Source organism: Penicillium griseofulvum, assembly GCF_001561935.1.
Source record: "Penicillium griseofulvum strain PG3 chromosome Unknown contig_87, whole genome shotgun sequence".
In the NCBI taxonomy this organism is placed as follows: Eukaryota; Fungi; Ascomycota; class Eurotiomycetes; order Eurotiales; family Aspergillaceae; genus Penicillium; species Penicillium griseofulvum.
Genome location: NW_024467474.1, coordinates 84,124 through 101,835, shown reverse-complemented (window position 1 = coordinate 101,835; position 17,712 = coordinate 84,124). Strand labels below are relative to the sequence as shown.

At 46.7% G+C, this 17,712-nt stretch overlaps 4 protein-coding genes across 4 annotated transcripts; 2 read left to right on the top strand and 2 right to left on the bottom strand.

Moving 5' to 3' along the window:
- Positions 1-2,588: 2,588 nt before the first annotated feature.
- PGRI_039570 (serine/threonine-protein kinase) lies at positions 2,589-4,771 on the top strand (the record flags this gene model as incomplete). Its single annotated transcript, XM_040791670.1, has 3 exons — positions 2,589-3,008; positions 3,323-3,567; positions 3,625-4,771. The coding sequence occupies 3 exons, from the start codon at positions 2,589-2,591 to the stop codon at positions 4,769-4,771; spliced, it is 1,812 nt and encodes a 603-aa protein (XP_040645242.1).
- A 2,610-nt stretch (positions 4,772-7,381) lies between these two features.
- PGRI_039560 (Major facilitator superfamily domain, general substrate transporter) lies at positions 7,382-9,272 on the bottom strand (the record flags this gene model as incomplete). Its single annotated transcript, XM_040791669.1, has 4 exons — positions 7,382-8,498; positions 8,552-8,769; positions 8,822-8,934; positions 9,017-9,272. The coding sequence occupies 4 exons, from the start codon at positions 9,270-9,272 to the stop codon at positions 7,382-7,384; spliced, it is 1,704 nt and encodes a 567-aa protein (XP_040645241.1).
- Positions 9,273-12,130: 2,858 nt separating this feature from the next.
- Positions 12,131-13,893, bottom strand: sxa2 (putative pheromone processing carboxypeptidase (Sxa2); the record flags this gene model as incomplete). The annotated part of the gene is made up of 4 exons (XM_040791668.1): positions 12,131-13,020; positions 13,077-13,303; positions 13,354-13,636; positions 13,692-13,893. The coding sequence occupies 4 exons, from the start codon at positions 13,891-13,893 to the stop codon at positions 12,131-12,133; spliced, it is 1,602 nt and encodes a 533-aa protein (XP_040645240.1).
- Positions 13,894-15,971: 2,078 nt separating this feature from the next.
- On the top strand, positions 15,972-17,490 carry PGRI_039540 (MCT family MFS transporter; the record flags this gene model as incomplete). Its single annotated transcript, XM_040791667.1, has 2 exons — positions 15,972-17,260; positions 17,325-17,490. The coding sequence occupies 2 exons, from the start codon at positions 15,972-15,974 to the stop codon at positions 17,488-17,490; spliced, it is 1,455 nt and encodes a 484-aa protein (XP_040645239.1).
- Between the last annotated feature and the right edge of the window lie 222 nt (positions 17,491-17,712).

The window sequence follows — 17,712 nt, the reverse complement described above, 5'->3', positions numbered from 1 at the left end:
AACACCCGAGGGCTTTGCTTTGTCTCTTTATGATGCAGGGGGGAACCGATCGCCCGTGGTATATTTCGAGTCCGCCACGAAGGACAAACAACCGTTCAATATGGAGTGCTCCGTATGGAGCATATGCTTTCACAGATGAAGACTCTGGCTCGGCCTGTCTCTCTGTCTAATCTGAGTTGTAAGAGTGGGGATGGACAATATTGGCGAGTGGCTGGGGAGTCCAGTCTCAAGCCCTCTTATCCCCCGTGTTTCAGCGAAGTATGGGGCAATAAAGTATCATTCAAATAACATATGACAAAGAAATAAAAAGGAATATACAGTGTTCGAAGAAAATGTTCGCATGGTTAAATATGACGAACGGGTTGTTTTCGCGCCCCGATTTCCCGCTGATTAGCGCCTGTTCCCTATTCAGGTAATATTGATGCCTTGCAGCCTCATATAATTAAGACTTCATCACACTGCAGATCCATCACACCCTCTTCTAGGTATGAGGGCGCTCTCAAATTCCGATCCTACCATGGCTTAGAATTAGTTGGAACTGATTGGAATTGGTCCCTTATTAATACTATATTCAGCCCACGGGTGGTACAGATTCATCAGGTGTGAACTAGTTCGTGGTTGGTTACTACATCCTACAATGTACGATGTATACACTTAACCTCACCTACAAATCGGGACGAGACTCGAAACTAAATAGTCAAAATATCCCTCGGAAGTATGCATACAACATACTCCGCAGATTGGTTTGAGATCTCATGGCTATCACAACCCTTACTTGACATGTTTAGCCCTTGATGCAGGTCTTAAACATACATATATACATTCCTTATGATGCACATCCTTATTTCGGGGCTCTCCTGAATGAAGAACGATGGATTTCAAAAATTGCAGCATACACAGTGTATAATGATACCACAGCATGGATAGTAATAAAATAATGCTTCGTAGCATGACTTTGTATGCAACATATTTCTGGCTCCTATTCCAACTTCCACAATATTTGGGTGACATTTGAAGTCTTGTATCCGTTTGTTCTGTGTTACTTATTTTCGGAAGATGGTTTAGATTTGAAAATGCGCACCAGCTGATACTGTACTAGGAATACATCATGGATGAGAATCCAGTTTACGTTCGAAAACTTGATTGGGATTTCGGTTTTTACATACTATGTAAGGATTCTTGATATTCGACATCCATGCATGCTATTAAGTCTACATAGCCAATATACATCGGAAATTTTATCTTCGTAACGGGGGGGTTGAGTCTGTAAAAGAGAAGATCTATTATATGTAGAGCCTGCGAGCCGTCAGCCAAGAACTCGTGGTTTTCCATGTAAGATCCGATGTATTTCCACTATTAAGTAGTGGAGAAGATACATTGAGCGATAAGCTGACGATATCATATAGTCATGTTCATATTAAGTATAAGGATAGACTCTATGAGTGGGACTGATGTTCGCAAGAGAGAAAGTTCAATCTTGTGATGCTACCTATATCCGTACGTAACTGTTACTTAGTATAGTGTTGAGCCTCCCACGCCGCCGGGGCCGGGGGGGGGGGCACATCCAGAGCTACGTTGAATTTACCTGTTGGACTCATTTAGATGTTTCACTTACTCCGCATAGGACTTGATCTACCGAGCCATGTGGAGTCCAGATATAATCTATCCAGATGTTTCTGATACTTCCATGTACATTAAATGGCTCCATCTCATACTCATGCGCGTTTGACTTGATATGTTTGCCGTTGTAGGTTCAGCATTCCGGAGAAGGGTTGAGATCTACACCTTCATGTCAGGGCTCTCCGTGCGAATAGGAGACTCAAACCTTCGCGGATATTCTTGGAATTGTAACATGGGCATCATAGGATAAAAAGCAAGCGAATGCGTAAATCGGGAAATCCGGAATTTCCAGTAGATTTCAAGCATGTGGCAACGGGTGATGACGATATCAACCCCCACACAAGCCAGGGTTTGAAGACATTTGGAATCAGGTCAAACCAGCATTCTATGTGAGAGATTACATTGATAAGGTGATATTGTCATGTTTCTCAGGGAATGGAGAATGGCGCAAGTTAAGGATATCTGGTGTCTGGTGTCTGGTGTCTGGTCTGGTGCCTCGCGTCTGGTCATTCTGTCTCCTGTTCTCATGTGTCTCCGATTCTCTAGTTTCTCTGTGGTAATGGGGTAAATGGTTAGCCTGAATCAAAAAGGAAACATCTAAGATGAAGGGAATAACATAGATTGAACTTCATTACCACAGTGGATCAGTGGCGTACCATGACGTCCCGAGAGGTCGAACCAGAGAGATTGGTCTTGGCAGATGACATCGCAGGGAAAGATCTCTCATTTCGTCATAGCTTCTCCCCCGCCATCATCTCCTTTCTCCCCTATTTTTCTTTTGTAACTGTGGGTTTCCTTTTCCTTTCAATTTCTACTATTTTGTGATTTACAACGTCCTTTGGTGGGGTAAATCCATTCAACTTGTCTGAAACCCTTCCCTTGAAAATCCCTTCAGGCAACCTTTTCTGTTTTTTTTCCCCCATTATCCGAATCCCTCTGTTTATGAATCACGATACTTCTTCGACATCATGAGTACGATACAAAATATCAAGAACTTCATTCGGCATGGAAAGCAGGCCCGCCTTGTCACCCCTCATTCTGAGCCCACGACCGACGTTTCCGCCATCCACGCAGAGCCACAACGTCAACCGATAGGCCAATATTCACCTGCTCTCGAGGCTTTTGGCCCTGAAGGTCGAGCCAATGCCATCCATAAACCTGACTCTCAGGTCCGGCAGGATCGCTCCGTTGAAATCGAACGTCTAGTGGCAGAGGAGAACATGAACCGATCGAAGATGCCTAAATACCCCGGCCTAGAGCGCTGGATCTTGGTAGAGAAGATGGGCGATGGCGCATTCAGCAATGTCTATCGTGCCAAGGATTCGACAACGGAGTATGGCGAGGTGGCCATCAAGGTCGTCCGCAAATTTGAAATGAATAGCAATCAGGTAGGTTCTACCGCAATGTCCCTTTCTTTTTCTTTTCCTTTTGTTTTTTGGGGGTTCTCGTCTCGTCGCGGCCACATTCTTTGCTTTCCATAAACATGGCCAATACGTTCTGTAGAACGATCCTCATTATCCAACCGTCAAAAAAGTCCCCAAGGCATTGGAGGTGCGCAAACAATTCTTTCCTGACGGTCCACCTGCTTCCTCGCAATGGTGACTTGCGTCTTCCAGCGAAAAGACATATTCCCCCATGCTACTACCTGTATGCGTGGCTGCGCATCTTGTTTCGCCATTGCTAACTTTAGTCTTCTCAACAGCGGGCCAATATCCTCAAAGAAGTTCAGATTATGCGCAACCTTGACCACCCTAACATCGTCAAATTGATCGACTTCTCCGAGTCACGTCAATATTACTACATCGTCCTCGAACTCTGCCCCGGAGGTGAATTATTCCACCAGATTGTCCGGTTGACCTATTTCAGCGAGAATCTTAGCCGCCACGTCATTCGCCAGGTTGCGGAAGCAATTGAATATCTACACGAGACATCAGGTGTCGTTCATCGGTTTGTCATCCCGTCAGTGGAAACTCGGTCTTGTGCAGCCTAACATTTTTATGAAAGTGACATTAAACCGGAAAATCTCCTGTTCTATCCAACTCCTTACGTTCCCAGCAAGAACCCCAAACCTCGACAGCCAGGAGACGAAGACAAAGAAGATGAGGGAGAATTCATCCCTGGAGTTGGTGCGGGTGGTATTGGCAAGATCAAGCTTGCAGACTTCGGTCTGTCCAAGGTGATTTGGGATAGCCAGACGATGACCCCTTGCGGTACCGTCGGATATACAGCCCCAGAGATCGTCAAGGATGAGCGTTACTCCAAAAGTGTGGACATGTGGGCTATGGGTTGTGTGCTTTACACACTTCTCTGTGGTTTCCCTCCGTTCTATGATGAGAGCATTCAAGTTCTTACCGAGAAAGTGGCGCGCGGCCAATACACCTTTTTGTCTCCCTGGTGGGATGATATTTCCAAGTCGGCCCAGGATCTGATTTCTCATCTCCTCACCGTGGATCCTGAAAAGCGGTTCACCATTAAGGAGTTCCTCGCGCACCCCTGGATACAGGGTACCGATGAGGAGACTACCGCCGCCGCAGATGCACCCCCTCTAGCAACACCCTACCAAACCACCGAGAAAGGCCAGCAACCACTCGACTCCTTCAACGCCGAACACGGGCCCTTCCAGCCTGCCAGTGCCCGCTTGCTCGATCAACCATCCCTCACAGCAGAGCGCCGCATGGACTTCCGATCTCCAGGCGCTTTCAACCTCCGCGAAGTCTTTGATGTCGGCTACGCAGTGCACAGACAGGAAGAAGAAGGAAAACGTCGCGCGAACGCGCGCCAAACCAACCGCGGTGGCACAGCAGGATTCCAGTCGGCACTCGGTGCACTCAACGAAGATTATGACGATGAGCCCGAATACAGCCACCGTCTTGGAGGCCAACCACCAGCCAAGGTGGCCAAGAGTCAAGGGGACATGGCCGGAATGGAAGCCAAGCTCCGATCTACAAACCTCGGTGCCCAAAGTAGCGCCGCACAGGCACGACAACCACCTAACCAGACAAAGCCCAAACAGGGCTATGGGATGCATGACGCCAATGTTGCTAATGCCGCAAAGACTTCTATTCGTAAGCATCAGCAGCCGTTTGAACTTACTCTGAACGGCTCTACATTGCTTGAGAAGCGTGGCCGTCGTAATCAACCAGTGGCATAGACAGGATGTATTTCCATCAGGGTCATGATGTGATGTCTTCATAACTTCTTTGCACTTTGCTGATGAGCGATAATTTCACGGATATTTTTTTTTTGTCTCTGCGGTTTTCTTTCACCATTTTCGTTTTCTTTTTTTGTCGCTTCTCAAGCTCTTCACGCGTTATCGGATTTGTCCCGGTGAGGGACCTGCAAGCTACATAGTCACGATTGGAAAATGGGTGAAGTCGGTTTTCTTTTTCGCTTTCTCTTGAGTTATCGGGGAGCTTGCCTGGACTGGAATGGAGTTCTCCCTGGTCTTTTCTGTTTCTTTTTTTGTGTGATAGGGACATCTTCATATTTGTTAAGGGTTCAATAAGCAGCACATCTTTCAATATTCCAAGGTTGAAACCTTGGCAGGTTTCAAATATCTATTCTGACAGTGTTCAATTGATCTTTTAGTATTGTAGCGAACTCATGTAGACCCCTCTATTTCATTATCACTTGGCTAATCTTCACATAATACCTACAGCTATATATATAGACTGCTATTTTCTTGCCCGATCACCATGACGCTATTCGCTGTAGGCATAAAAAGAACTACATAGTATGATTTTCAACTTGTACACCAAATCCAAATTCCCATCTTCATTCTATACATTTCTGTTAGCATGGAGGATGTTGAACTTGAGGGATTCCCTCCAAATATCCATCGGTTTCCATATCAGGGAAGGGACGACTTTCTAGCTATTTTGGATTACGAAAGGTCCCTTCCCTATTCAAAGCATGGAACCTTTCTGATCACGAACGTCAACAAGAAAACCTTCGAACGCGACTTCCGTTACTCCAACGATACCCTTTTTTCACGTTCCTAGAAAGAATATTTTTCTCATTTAAATATATTACTCATAAAAATTCGTTCAGGACCCCACGAACGGGCAAAGGAGTCGATACAAGTGCTCATCGCCATCGCTGCTCAAAGACAGGGCCTAGCAGATGACATCCGGTTCGATAGATCGAAATATCAAACCCTCCGATCGTGCGTGAAGCAACCTGATAATCAGATATACCCAGCACGGCTACCATCCCGAAGATATCCATCAATCGTCTTGGAAGTTGCTAGGACCGAAACGGGAGCACAGCTCCAAAGAGACGCAGAAAAGTGGCTATTCGAATGTCAAACCCAGGTTCTATCCGTGATCACAATTCACATCGAGAAGCACAATCGCACGATGACACTTCAGAGATCGACTATTGAGAATGGGTCACTTGTTATCAAACAGGAAGTTGAGATTACGGTGAAAACTGAAAATCCACGCTCAGGAGTCCCTGTCGTTTCGAATGCTCCTTTCATTATTCCTTTCTACCATTTGTTTATGCGACAGCCGAATCGTTGGACATGGCCCCGCGAAAGAGACGTGCAGCTAACTGAGGCGGATCTCACTATCTTGGCGGAAAAGACCTGGAAGTTACGTCTGGGCTCGTCACGTAAGTCCGTTCTCAAGCAGCCGGCGGAGGCGTTCTCTTGGGCTCATCGCCATACTTGTTACACTTCTCGCCACTGGCTACGCCTTTTCTTACTACGCAAGTGAAGCCCTTCCCTTGGCTTGTCGCCTTGCTCGTCATACTTCTGGCCATACTTGTCGCCCTCCTCTTCAAATTCCTCTAGTGATGCCCTTTCTCGTCGTCATTGACAACATGGAGGTGGCAATCCTCGGCTGTGTCTGCTTTGGCTAAGACAATGGGTCGTTGGACGCATGGTCCTTTCTGCTGGTTCTATCTAAGTGATAGCAGCTTCGGCTGAACCCTCATGTTCCTAGCCCGGAACTCGGTCGCTTAAATGGAAGTGTATAATCGGTCTTTTGAATTGAAAGGTGTGAAAACGGGACGCCCGATATGGGACAAGGATCCAGACAGCCCCGTGCCATTGCTATTCCTCGACGCGAAATTAGCATCCATCGCACCACTCGCCACGGAGATCCTATTTGACCCAGAAGGGAATTGGATACAACCACCGAACGGCGTAAAGCTGAGCAACGAGGGAGTGTACTTGGCGACAAAGTTCCTACCGGCAAACGAGCGTGGCAGAAGATACCCGATCGGTTTCGACATGAACGGCCACATTCGCGCAATGAGAACACCCTTTAAATTAGACTCAAAGACATAGAATAGACTGGTAGTATCTTTCTATATCGCCCAAGCACCTAACACTATTCATGATATATGTCTAGCAAATTGCACAGGTTATAGTATAAAAACTTGCCTCAGAGTATACAACATCGAAACATGACTCGGAATTAAGAAAAGAAAAAAGAAAATTTGGTATCTTGATTGGTATCTTCATGTTCAAGTTTCAATGTCACCTGGCAGTGATCACTGGATTATTATGATATATAGACAACACTCTATCCGGTCCATATACTCGGAGTCCCCTGTGTTTTGAGCTTGTGTCAACCCATTGGTCGAATCATTCACATCGCAACGGCAAGGGGATTGATCCATGATATATGGATGTGCTGTCCTTTTTTAGTCGTGTTCTCATCTCGCACTTCCAACACAGCAGAAGGCTGTGTGGAAATCGACTGTATGCAAGACTATTTCGACACACCGAAACAAAGGTTTAACCCGTTGCTTCTTAAAGAGTCTGCTTGCCCCGAGTCTCGATGGGTAGGAGGCACATGGCAACAAAGGAAGCCAAGATCAATGCGCCAGACGCATAGATGGGTGCGTTGGGGTCCGCAGTACCGGCATAAATAGCGACAAGGGGAGCACAGAGACCAGTGATACGGTTCAAGCAGCTGGAGATACCAGTGCCAGTACCACGGTTCGGGGCGGGGAAGGTCTCCGGGGTATAGGCGAAGAGGACACCGTACATGATGTTCTGGAAGAAGGCCTCAAGACAACTGCACAGGAGCTGGATGTCGGAGTTCGTGGATTCGGTGAAGCAGAACAGCAACACGCCAGTGATCAGAGTGGAGACAGCCATTGTGCCCTTGCGGCCAATGTACTTGATCTCGACTGTCCAGCAAGCCAGGAAAGAGCCAGGGAGACCAACGATAGAGGTAATGGCGTAGTTGCGGTAGGTGATGTAGTTCGAGTTTGTCTCGCCGCCAGATTGGGAAAGGTACTGCGGCAAGAAAGCGTTGAAAAGAGGATAGCCCATGCCGATGGTGGCCCAGCAGAACCAGAGCAGAGCGGTATTGAAGCCCATGCGCTTGTTGGCGAAGAGAGGCGCAATGCGCTCCATTGAGAATTTGGAGAAGAAGCGGCCCACGATTTGAGAGTAAGTGAGTCCTGTCTGCTTTTCGTGCGTCTCGGCATGACCACCAATTTCATTGAGAATCTCGTTGGTCAACCAGGTCTTGCTGCCGTTCTTGTGGGCAATTCCATGAATAGAGGCGACGGCTTCTTCCTGGCGGCCACGAGAGAGCAGGTACTTGGGCGACTCGTACAAGTGGAAGAAGAAGAAACGCAAGACAAACATGACAAAAGTGATGGCGCCCAGAGTGAGGACCAGGTAGCGCCAGCCCATGTTGTTCTCCCGGGTGCAGCCTTCACGGCTAGCACAACTGAAGTTGGGGATGAAAGCCCACGCAATCAGACTGCCGATTAGCTGGCCAACAGGCCACCAAACACTCAACATGGTCAACAAGTTGCCCGAGACAAATGGGAGGAACTCCAGGAAAAGGGCACCATCGACAGGCAGGTTACCACCCACACCAAGGCCCAAGCAAGCGAAAAGAGCACATGTTCTGCATTTTTGATTAGCAAAGATAAAAAATGCGTTGTTTTGTTAGGGACTCACCCAATCCAATTGGGGCCACCACCGGCAGCTAGACCAAAGGTACCGGCCAGGAACAGAGTGGCGTTGAAAGCAAGACGACGACCAACAATATCAGAGGCAACACCCCAGAACGAGGCACCAATACAGAGACCCAAGAATAGAGCACAAGTGGTGAAACGCACCTCCGTGTCGGAGAGTCCAAATTCGTAGGCTATAGGGGTTAGGGTCAGGGCAACTCCCTACGCATGGTTAGATTGGGTCTGTGTGATCAGTTTGATTTTGATTTCCTACCTGGAGCCAAAGGTTGTCTGCTGTCCAGCCAAAACCGCAAAGGAAGAAGAGTTCCCATTGGTACCGGCCCATGCCGATATCCTGCAGAGCTCTGTTGATCACCTTTGCCTTGCCTGCATCGTCGAGTTAGATCAAAATTCAGTTCCCATGGAGCTTCCACACGCGGGCGAATGCGAAAATCTGAGGAGAACATACGGTCATAGGCAGAGTCGTGGGTAGAAGTGGAGACATCAGCCTCGACTTCTGCACGAAGGGCTTCGAGAGTCAGATTAGTTGAATCATTGGAGCCAGAAGCACCGTTCTCTGAAGCAGAGGAGCCATCCGAGCTCTGGTTCAACTCCTTATCTGCCTTTTCCGAGAGGGAGTGGGCAGGTGCGTCGGCAAGTGGGATGACAACACTGGGGAACGTTTGATTGTCGTGTTTGAAAGGGTTAAATTTTTGGAGGCCCATAATGGCGGTTTATATGTCGCTTTGGAATTTTCTTTCAACTGCCTGGGATTTGCTGTCTGTCGAGTATGTCGCTTTTCGCACGTTCTATTCCGTTCAAATATCGCTGGGAATTCCGTGAGAAGTTGAGGGTGGATCTACAGATGTGGGGAGAAGCTGCAATGGGGTCATATATCGTGGATCCGGGGGCAATTCGCTGTGGGCCGAAAGTAGCGCAAGGACAATGGTCGATATATACTGCTGTCGAGGTATTCAGATGGGCTTGTCGCTGTGGATGCCGGAGTTGTCGCAATCGCTGTCGAGATCGTTGCTGTCAGGGCGCTGCAAGGTTGCTACTGAAGAGCTGATCTGAAGTATCGCAGTGCTTGGCCTCTGAAATAGTTTTCTTTTCTTTCACAAGGTGGTGATGAATAATAGAAATGATCCAAGAGAAGTTCTGGCAGGATAAGATAAAAAAAAAGCTAAGAGACGAAGCCCTAGCAAGATATGAGTTAGGCAAGCTTGTAGCTAAACCTCGAGGTTGGGAGGGAAGGGAAGTTTGGGAATTGACAGAAGAGGAAAGAAGAGAAAAAAGGAAGTAAATCGGGATTCTAGAGTTGCTATATACTATTGGGAGCATCCGAAGGATAGGCAATATGATTACTGGGTTTTTTTTTCTTTCTTTTTTTTTACCAAGGGTTCTCTAGTACGAGATGCCATAATTGGCCAAGAGCGAGAAGCGGGCCTGAGAAAAAGATGAGATGATGTCCTACCATCTGTAATTCGAATACATAGAAAAAGGACTGGTTCGGCTCCGGAACTGGGGTAGTGTTTTTTACGGAGTACTCCGTACTCCGTCTGAACATATTCCTTCTGAGTACAACATACAATATCAGAATGTTCGTTCATTAGGGAGAAGCTGATATTGATGTCTTCGGGTTTAGACACCGCCTACGCCCTACCGCCTACCATATATGTTTTAGGACCTTTTCAACATGAATGCTTGACATATGATACCAATGTCCCCTTGTTCTTTTTACCGAAATTCGGGGCATCTATCACTATAGTTAAAAATTTATACCTAAATCACATTTCAATTAGTTAGTAGTCTTTTACAACCGGCAGTACCGGCAGAATCCAATGGCGGTATGCGGAAATATCAGTCCCACCTGTACAGGGGTCCACGGGTATTAAATTAAATAAAATTGTAATATAAATTATTCACCGGAATAATAGCTTAAAAGGAATCCCTAAAGATCCCTAAACTGGTCGAACCTTCAAGGGTTGTTGAGCGCCACCAAGGCAAATCCGACATGCTTCAGCCTCAAGGGTCTTCCCGTAGTCTATCTTTATACCTCTCTGACGGTTATAACTGTCAACATACCATATGCAACATTTATACGGGCTACTCCGTACATAGAAAAATATACTTCGGGAAGTGTCAAAAATAATGAAACAAATTTGACTCCAGACTTGAGCTGAGACCTCATTGGCCTCCACGATCCACCAGGAAAATTTTTTGCAAGACCATACCCTCTCACTACTCTTGTTTGGGGCAAAATACTGAGATCAAGAAATCGTATGTTTCGTGCTTGAACGTCACTTTACTTTGCTCTTCTCGCTTCTTTCCCGAGATGGTTCCCGAGTTATTCAAGAGGGGCTCCTTTACTCCTATAATATAACGTCAATTCCGGATCCTTGCCAACGTCAAGCTAGCTACAACATCGTACAATATACTCCGTACAACAACACCATAGAGGAAAATAAAAAATGCATGAACTCAACAAGGCATCTTGGCGGAGGCGTATCAATGCCACATTCAGATATTAAATCGACATTTTTGACCAATCAGAGCCCTTCAATGCTGTATTATTGCGATTCTCGGTTAAATTACGGCCACTTGCCATTTCTAGAAAGCCCACTTTGTCGGCAACTTCTCGTGTTTCCCTTGTCTCGGCTACCTGTGTGGAATATCCTCATTCGGTTTCTTTTATTTCGTTTGAAAGTCAATATCAATCCGGAAACTTGGAAGACTATTCCGATAAGCTCCACTGAGGCGGTATTCCTTTTTGATTATTTATATTGAACTAGCCGCTTCGGTATCAGAGCTCTCGATATATTATCTTGCCACACCGTATGTGGTAGCAATTGTTGCCTCCGCCGAAGATGCATTTATTGAAGCAAGGTACTCATGAGGGAACGGGGTTAAGATCATTGTTTGTCCCTTTTAATTTGCGAGCTATGGCAGGCAGCGTAATTACACTTGACTGAAACTCTGAACAAATGTTGAGCTCCACACTGCTGGAGCACACTACGTTAGCGGCTTACGATGTATGCACTAGCTAGGGTTGCGCAATTTATCCGCGTAGGGCGCTGCAAGAAATTACAAGCTTAGGCGTGATGAAAATAGCCAGTTCATTAATTGCATTATATCGTGTGCAAGTATACCATATAAGCAGATCCTAGGCCCGCCAATACTTTGTTCCACATATAATAAACACCTAATCGAGCGAGCTATTAGATGCTCATGACAGTCAACCTTACACTTTGAACAATGACCATTTCACTCGGCAAGACATACATCAATCTGCCGTGTACAAGATTCAGCCGCTCATCCGGGAAACCATCATCAAATAGACATATGTATAATCAAAGCGGCAGCCAATTGCTGGTAGATGGAACTTCTTCAATGTGATTTCAAAGGGCCTATACTATACCCCACAAGAACTCAAATTCATGGAGACACATACACGATTCCACTCCGGGGGAATGCACGGGCGATTTGTCTCAATAAATACACAAACGTATCAGTTATATTTTCTATACATATTGTCCAGCTATAAATTCTACATATTATGTAGGATTCCTCCGCAAATAAGAATCTAGAGCTCCTCAGTGCGTCTAAGCAGCCATTCAAGGTGACGATAAGCCACGCGAGGCTGATACTGCGGCTGCATATGACCCGCCTGATAACTCTCAGCCCACATCAGGCCACGCTCATAGTGCTGAACACCCATAACACCCTGAGGGCCATCGAGCTCAGAGGCACCATTCTCCGCAAAGACACCGGCATACAGGAGATCCGGCATTTTGATATCGATGGGGGTGCTTGGCTTCTCCTGGAAACCGAGTTGGCCGTTCCAGGTCATATTCTGGATGGCCAGGAGTGTACCGTTTGTGATAACAACCATATCAAAGTCACCGTTTGAGATGAGAACGCGGTTGGTAGCTTCAATCACCTGCGGCAGGACGTGCTCGATTGGGTTCGCCGAAATGTCACCTTCTTGCTCTGGGCCGGAGTTGCCACCCACGAACACGGGATCTGGGGAGCATCCGCTCCAGGCTGTCTTGGGTGCGTGCAGTGCTCGCTTGACATCTGGGCGATCGAAGTAGACGGTTGCTCCGGCTGGTTGGTAGTCGAGTGAGGTGGGGAAGGCGAGAACGTCCCATAGGAGCGGGCACATCAGGTTGATCTCGTAGAGGTCGAAGCATGGGTTGATGTGGAATACTTCGTTGTAAACTAAATCGAATAGAGCACATTCGGGGTCTGAGGTGTGGTTGAACATGGATGGTTGGACTTCAGGTGGCGGGAAAGTGAGGTACTTGTCAATGAACTCCTCGTATCCGCAGGACTTGTGTTTCTTGTCAAGCTCAGCCATGAATGACTGGTTGAAGTTGAACAGGTTTGCATTTTGCTGGACAAGGGGTACAACGGGAATTTCTTGCTGTACATAGTCGAACTGCCCAATGCATGGGTCGTATGCCAGCGCACCTTAGTAAATAGTCAGAGTTTACATCCCAGTCTTTCTAAAATTCGTGATAACTCACCGTCTAGATCGAAATATTCCTTGTCTTTTTCGTCGAGCATCGCAGCTGAGATATAGGGCACATATCGTCCAGCATAACTCTCGCCAGTGACATAGATCTTGAAGTTCTTGATTCCAAAAATCTTCTGGAAGTTCTTGAAGAACTTGACAAAGTCTTGTGCTATCTCCTCTTGCGAAATAGCAGTTGGTGTGCCGGTAGAATAGCCTGTTCCGACGGGCTGATCGACCCTGCAGGATGTTAACAGCTTTTGAGGTTCATATGCATAATAACTACTCACCACAGAACATTGGTTAAGTTGACCCAGGCATAAGGGTTCTCCACCGGGGCAAAAGTGCCAGGTTGCCATATGAATTGACCAGTCTCTTGCAAGAAACTCTCCATCGAACTGCATCCAGGGCCTCCGTTGAGCCAGATGGTTACTTCGTCTACGGGCTCGTTGATAGTGGGCTGGAAGATGAAGAAGAGCGCTCTGGAGCTATTGTCCATATCTATTGGCACCAGACCAGAATACATCTCGCCGACGTCAAATGGAACATCCGGCAGGGAGTCCACCAGGTAATCTATGGGTGTATTAGGGTTTTTGCTCCACCAATGATCATATAACTTGATACTTACGTTTGGTCTCCTTGCTCAAAAAGCGGTAGTTCTTGTGCGGTTTCACATGCTGGTGGCTATTGCGAGCCTCAACTACCCGTTTAGCCCTATCCTGTGATGCACGAGCTTTCTCTGCAAAGCGTCCATGTTTAGACGCAGTCACAAGATCCGACCCCAGCGAAAGGGCCAGGAGAGCAGATGTTAGGACTGATTTGAGTAACATCCTGGGACGGTATTAATGTGCCAGAAGGGATGTGAGATAACATTATTATCCCCGGGGAAGGGACGCAGCTATATAATACCCCCGGGGAGGCCGGTCAATAGCTCTGTGATCGGTACTCCGGAGGTCCATTTAAATTAACAAAACTCAACTTGCCAGATTGTGTGATTCCGAGTGGATAATTGGAAGAAACACTTAGCGTCATGTTGGACTGTGCTTCTTCTACACTACAACCCCTTTTTCGATGGCAAGTGTCCACTGATATCGGCTTCAGCCATCCCAGGCGGGGTTAACCCCAGAGAGGAAATCTCGCCTCCAGGGCTTAAATATTACTACCTTCTTTTTGTCCATGAACTACTCTGTGTGTGTCGAGGGTTTAATCCGCGGTGTTGGGGAGTTATAGGACAATAGAATAATGTCATAAATATTTGCATGAATCCCCCCCTCTGTACGCAGCTATCAGTAGACCGGGCGCGCGACGGATTCCGGTGAGATCGACAGCCATCTCTCACCTTCTGGTAATAAGTTCCGTGTATGAGAAGTGGGTACAGCTCGCAATTGGTCTGGCATGCCCTCTTATCCCGGTTAAGCATCATCGCCTCCACAGTACTGTGCGGGCCCGCTTGGTTGATGGTAAGATGAGATAACCGGCCTGCGCCCGTTGTGATGGTCTGATAGGCGAGTAATCTCTAAATAACTCATATATTAGAATCCCTGCTTCTCAGGCCTTGCTCAAAACTTCACGTGCGAACACGCCCCTGAATATCTCCTTCCATAGCTAGATCAGCATGCAGGATAATAATGTCCTCGAAATGATCACAATAGCATAAAGGCAATAGATCATTGTACGGAGTACGGAGTACATGAGCTTCGGCTCCCGCGGCTCTAGGGGAGATCCTAAGCATACCAAGCTTTCCATGTTGCTTCGCGATGAAAATATTTAGCTTGTCAGGATTTGCTTTCTCTAGCGGCCCCCTTTTCGCCGAGGAACATGAGCCGATATGATTGATGTACTCAATGTTTATCTTGCCGTTGATTAGGGGAAAGAAAGCCTTCTGATTAATATTTGACGTAGTAGATAATGTAAACAAATTTGGGATACAAAAAAAATGGACTTGCAGGGAATCGAACCCTGGACCACTCCCATGCTAAGGGAGTATTATACCACTAAACCACAAGCCCAATTTGATGAAAGAGGTTTCCATTTAGTGTTATATGAACCAAAACAAATGTTCTTCACAATTTGACATGTAAGATCCTACAATAGGGCTTCTAATGTGATATTCTTAAGATCTTAGACATTTTATGTTTCCGAGTTCCAATCTTGAAAGTCTAAAGGTTATATCTGAGGTTTACGTAAATTTGGTGGCCGGTGACATTTATTCAAAAAAGCAAAACATACTCTCAGTTATATATATATCTACTCGCATCATCTTATTTTGTACGATGTTTTTGATATTGCCCGATCATCAGTTCAACATTCCCCATTCACAGGAGATGTAGTCATTTATACTCGAATATATGTTGTAGGTTAGTTTACACGATAAAAGGTTAATGCCATGCCTCGATGTAGGTAGTATTTGCGCTCGGGCATGCCTTCGGGTAGTCAAATTGTCCAGAAGTCGGAAGTTCGGAAGTTCGGATTTTGGTCACCTTGCTGAACTACTACCTCGGGATAAATCTAGATGAGTAGGGCAACTGCAAATTGTCATTCTATATGACTGCTTAGAAAAGAGAACTGAATAACCTTAAAGAACCATAGGTCTAGAACCACCCATATAATATAGGATACGATGTTGTGTACAGAAAGAATATCAAAGTGTCGGGGTTTGGGTCTGGACAGATCCACTTCCCTGTCCAATGGATCACGAGTCGTGAAATTTTCACCTAATTTGGCTATTACATCGCCATTGAAACACCAATGAGAATAATCCCGAAAATTTTCAGGGCTAATATGACCAATATGACTGCTCTAGAAGTTTTGATTGCTAATATCTATCTCCCCTCCTTCTCCCATCTCACCTAGATATTCAGAAAAGAATTCCTCCAAGTGGAGAATATAATAGCTCTTTCCACATAGAATGTCTACCAATGTTGGGTCTGCCAAGACCAATGCTTTTGACATAAACACCCAGACCACAGCCCAAAGCACAGCACCCATTGACGAGAAGACTGTTCACATGGACAATGAGAAATATGAGGCTGCGCCAGAGCAACCCGACCTAGAGGATGCACACCGGACAGCGTCTACTGTGGCACCGTCCCAAAGATCAGCCAGAAGAGACCCTGTTAGTCGAGTGACTACAGATGCCGAAGGAAACACCTACCCGGAGGGGGGTCTCGAAGCTTGGCTGGTAGTGCTGGGCAGCTTCCTGGGTCTATTTGGAGCGCTGGGCCTGGTCAACACCATTGGAACGTTCCAAGCATATATCCAAACCCACCAACTGAAGGAATACAGCTCGGGAACCAATGGTTGGATCTTTGGAATGTATGCCTTTCTCACTTTCTTCTGTGGAGTGCAAATCGGTCCTATCTTCGATGCTCGAGGGCCGCGCCTTCTTGTCTTTGCAGGATCCGTACTTGAAATGGCCATGATAATCCTCATCGGTTTCTGCACCCAATACTGGCACTTTATGCTTGTCATCGGTGTACTGGGTGGAGTGGGAGCTTCCCTCATCTTCACACCGGCGATCTCGGCGATCGGTCACTACTTCTATGAGAAACGTGGACTCGCAACTGGCATTGCTGCCACTGGTGGCTCTGCCGGAGGCATTGTTTTCCCTCTTGTTCTAGAAGCCCTCTTCCCCAAGATCGGCTGGGCCTGGGCCACTCGGGTTGTCGCGCTGATCTGCCTAATTACGCTATCAATTGCAAATCTCTTGATTAGGTCCCGACTCCCGCAGAAGCCATTCTCCAAGGAGAATGTGCTTCCTGACTTCCGGATCTTCCGAGACCCGCGATTCGTTCTCACCACCGCTAGCATCTTCTTCATCGAGTGGGGTCTTTTCGTGCCAATTAGCTACATCTCATCCTACGCCCTCGACCATGGGTTCCCTACCAAGTTCTCGTACCAGATCATTGCCATCTTGAATGCCGGCTCCTTCTTTGGGCGATGGTTGCCTGGTTTCTTTGCCGATTTCCTTGGTCGCTTCAACACGTTGATCGCGACGGTAGCGCTTTGCTTGCTCTGTAACGCCTGCCTGTGGCTTCCTGCTGGAGATAGTATGCCTCTGCTGGTCATTTACGCTGTTCTTTTTGGATTCTCAAGCGGCAGCAATATCAGTCTGACGCCAGTCTGTGTCGGTCAACTCTGCAAAACAGAGAACTACGGCCGGTATTACGCAACTGCCTATACCATAGTGAGCTTCGGGTGAGTGTTTTATCCCCCTTGTGATGTCACCGACGTATCCATTACTGACACAATTTGCCACTAGCACTCTCACCGGAATCCCTATTGCAGGTGAGATTCTGGCACGCTGCAATGGATCCTACTGGGGCCTTATCACCTTTACTCTTTGCTGCTATGCGGCTGGTCTTGCATGCTGTACCGCCGTAAAGGTCATCCAAGTTGGCTGGCGTCACCCTCTCGCGGTATACTAAACTGCTAGATTTGGTATCCTTGACTCCGACGCTAGTTGATCTGGTAATCTTGACACGACTTCACGATTTCAAAAGATTAGCTTAGATAGAAAAGTTTTTGCCCCTCAGCTTGCATCTTTTTGTTCAGCGTTCATGTCCGAGTGATTTTTACATTGCTGCTACTTAATGTCTATATTTATCAATTTGTGATTGCAATTCTATAGTTGAGCCTTTAGCTCCATA